At 41.4% G+C, this 3,736-nt stretch overlaps 1 protein-coding gene across 1 annotated transcript in view; it reads left to right on the plus strand.

Moving 5' to 3' along the window:
• Positions 1-465: 465 nt before the first annotated feature.
• C8A (complement component 8, alpha polypeptide) overlaps positions 466-3,736 on the plus strand; it is a gene marked incomplete at its 3' end in the record, with an annotated part of 17,022 nt that continues 13,751 nt past the window's right edge. Inside the window, exons 1-2 of the mRNA XM_009579496.1 lie at positions 466-584; positions 2,688-2,784. Coding sequence (XP_009577791.1) covers positions 466-584; positions 2,688-2,784 — 216 coding nt within the window. The remainder of the gene's footprint in view (positions 585-2,687; positions 2,785-3,736) is intronic.

Genomic DNA, 3,736 nt, shown 5'->3' on the forward strand with positions numbered 1-3,736 from the left:
TCTGGAAGGCACGTGTTCCTCGTAACAGAATTTTGTAATAATCTCCAATTTGCCGTACTGGGAAGCTTTTCCCTGGTCAGCAACCAGACGCACCAAAATTGCAGTTAAGTCACTATGGGAAATAAAATGAGTTTCCTCCTCCTTCAAATTAAAAGGAGGGTGCAGGCTGGACAAGAAACACGCTGCTGCAATAAGACTTGATTGACTTTAATGTGGAAACAGTTGCACAGTTTAATATATTCCCTTGCCAGAAAACGAGGAATTTGTTTCCAAAAGGGCAAAGGCCTCCAGGATGTGTCCTGATTCTTTGTGATTTGATCTGTGCAATCGTCAATGATTTACCGCAGCGTTTTGGAGTCCGGTGGGCTCCGTGCTTCTTCTAGCAGTGCTTGCCCCACGGTGTCCTGAAGCCTAAAGCTTTCGTTTGCAGCTAATCTATAGCAAACTTTTACATATGGAAAAACAATGCGGTGGAGCCTGAGTCAGCTTTCTCCTCTGATTCTCTCTATATGCTCGCTGGCTTTAACGGCACGTCAGGCCACGGCGACAGCACGCAGGGAGCTCGAGGCATCGCCTTCCCAGAGGTAAGTCTGTTCCCCCCCAGCTTTACATATAGGAACTACGGGCAAGTCAGTCAGCCCATCAATTTTGTCCTGACTCGAGGCATGTGCACACTGTGCTCTCTGTAAACAGCTACCAGAAAAAAAAAAAATATTGGCAGTTGTCCAAAGCCCAAGCTAGGCATCGTAATTCCTTCTTATATGAACTGTTTGCACAATGGTTTTTCTTTGAGAGATGACTATTAAGCTCCTTAAACTTCCTTACCAAAATTACCATACTGGTTTTGGGCGCTTGGAACGGATTCCCTATACAGGAGGATTTACGAGTGAATATTTTTCATATTCTTTTTCGTTACAATTATTTTGCATTTGACAACGTGAAGTTAACAAGTGCATGTTTTTCAATCCAAGCTAGATCCTCATATCTCTATTTTTTTCCCCTGATCAATATTATTAACCTATATGAGTGTCATTTAGGCTTTGAAGGAAGGGAATAAAGAAGTTACTATTTTCTAAAGCTATAGTGTCATTGATAGGAAAATGGTTGGATTTTTTTTCTATTAATAGCTATTAATTTCAGGCTTGTTCTAAAGGCAAATATGATTTAGAAGGATCAAAAAAGGTATCAGTGATAATTGGAATGTGGAAACAAGGAGAAGGCGGAAAGGAAAAAAAAATGTGGTAGTGATACACTTAATTATGAAGGCTTATTCCGATAATCCCTTTTGAAAATGAACAAAGATGAGATTTTTGATGTTTGATGAACGTCTCAAACAAGGCAGAATAATGAAGAGGTAAATGTAAAATCCAATCGAAGGTGAGCCAATTAAGTACTTTGTGAAGTGCTGAAGGATACAGCCCACAAATCCTCCTGCCAGAGCGAAAACGCATCAATACATGCGTGTCCTCCAGCCCCGTGTTCGTCTGCAGGCTCCTGTTGTTTTCCGGGAGACACGGTGGCTTTTTATCTCATGCACCGATGTGCATCCACAGGCTCCCTTGCCGAGCTGTTGCGGCTTTCATTTAGTAGTCTCTCTTCTACAGCCTCTGATGAATCCCCAATGTGCTCCGTACCTCTGCTAATTATCAATATTTCTCTTTGGACTGCAGTCTCGTAAGAAAAACAGACTGCTCATTAGTTAATCACCAAAATAATAATAATAATGTTTTGGCTCAGAATAACCCCTCAAAATGCTTCGAAGCCTGTGGCAAAGACGGAGTTGTACTGACACGCCACAGATTGCTCCTCAAGACAAAGAAAGACGTTACACAAATAAAGATTGTAGGAGTAGGGACAGAAATAAAGATCGTAACGACTGGGCTGGAAGGCAAGGGAAGTATGTTCTTGCTGTTCTATAATGACATTCACTGTATGGGCAGAGAGTCTGATCCAAGGGCCATTGCCACACAGTACCCTTGCCATTTTCTGCTTTTATACTCTTCCTTTAGTGTTTTCCCTCTTCTCAGAATTTATGTATTTCTTTTTAGAAATAGTCAACCAACACATTCCTATAGCCAACATGGCTTTGTACCTTGCTTTCTCAGCACTGTCGGTGCAGCCATTCCCACCACTCCGCAAAGCCCATGGGAATCAGACCCTGATTTCCTACTTGTCGGGAAAATCACTGACCATGAGTTCATGGTGGTGTAAAAAAAGTAAAATCAAAGGATTTCAGAACAGGCCCACGGTGATAAACATCACTACTCCTGGAGTTTGTGACGTGCTTCTGAGAAGAAAGCCAAAAAAGAAGCTTTTCCTTAACACCCGTCTCTTCTCGACATTCCTTCTGTTCACTCAGTGTGTCTGCTCTTATATATATGATGTACATATATTTTATTGCAGTCTACCTATTGGAAAGCGCTGGGATCTCTTGGGAGAGCAGGAAACCCAAGACAAAATCCTCAGGTCCTGCACGTGCTGCCTCTGACCAATTCTGATGCTGAAATATTTGACGGGGCATCTCGGGTAGTACAGCCACCCCTGCTAAGGGATGCTTCCCATTTCCTACAAAATACCTTCCTGGTGGAAAACCACACACACAGAGATCATTTTCTCCCTGCTAGCCTCCACCCCTCCTTAAAACACAACTTCAAAGACCTTAGACCGCTATCTCTTCCCCTCCTTAGAAGAAGCAGCAGAGATGCTAATTCTCCGGCTCCTGTCGACTGTCAGCTGAGCCAGTGGTCAGAATGGACTGATTGCTTTCCTTGCCAAGAGAAAAAAGTAAGACTCCACTGTAATGTATTCATTTATCTTCAGATGTGTCTGTGATGAGGATGTACACACATTAATTATATATACTATACATATTCATCATTCTGAAGCATCCAGTAAACTCATCCAAATATGATGGAGATGCTCCTCTACTAGAGAGGCTCTTACTCACCCTGGTGTAAACTGGGGAATAAATTCGTTTAAGGCAGCAGAACAGCAAAATGCAAAATCAACGCAAATGGTGGAAGAATCAGGCCAGAATATTGGCCCGAGACTTTCTTCTTTTTCTATCTCAGATTTAATTAAGTATCCCCTGATTCTTAATGCAAATATTCCAATGAAAAGAAATTGAAAGCAGCCTTCATTCATCAGCTCCTGTTCTGAGTTTTTTTATATCATTTCACATACGTCTTCATAACTCAAGAATTTATTTTCAAATACCTGACATAATTCTGCTTTCTACTGAGTTTATATCCCTGCATTTTTTGTCCCTGTGCTTATAATCAGTAAATGATATGGCTCTTCTCTCTTTCCTTTTCTTTTTTTTGCTTCCTAATTTAAAGAACAGCAATTCTCATTAATAATCCATCAGAAATGTTGCAGGATCAGTGTTGTAATTAGTGTCTGTGTCCATCTGAGCCTGTTACACTCCAGGACAAAGCATGCATAACTGGAAAAATTCCATGTTATTTCTAAGATATAAAATAGGGAAGAGATTTTTAAATACAGTCACTCCAGCCCCCCCAAATTCTCTTGTATGAACTTCAAGCAAATCTCCTGAGCTCCCACCTCTCTGCTGACTCTCCTTCTCCATTTATCATGTGCAAAGTCTGTGGACGACACCGAAAAACAACAATATAGATAAAAGAGATAGTTTTCATTGCTTTATAGCCTGTGGAGGTGACGTCTCTGGGGGATACAAATTAGGTGTTGGCGGTGTTTTTCTCTCCTGTGCGGTTCA

The sequence above is a fragment of the Fulmarus glacialis genome, unplaced genomic scaffold, assembly GCF_000690835.1.
Source record: "Fulmarus glacialis isolate BGI_N327 unplaced genomic scaffold, ASM69083v1 scaffold36706, whole genome shotgun sequence".
Taxonomy (NCBI): Eukaryota; Metazoa; Chordata; class Aves; order Procellariiformes; family Procellariidae; genus Fulmarus; species Fulmarus glacialis.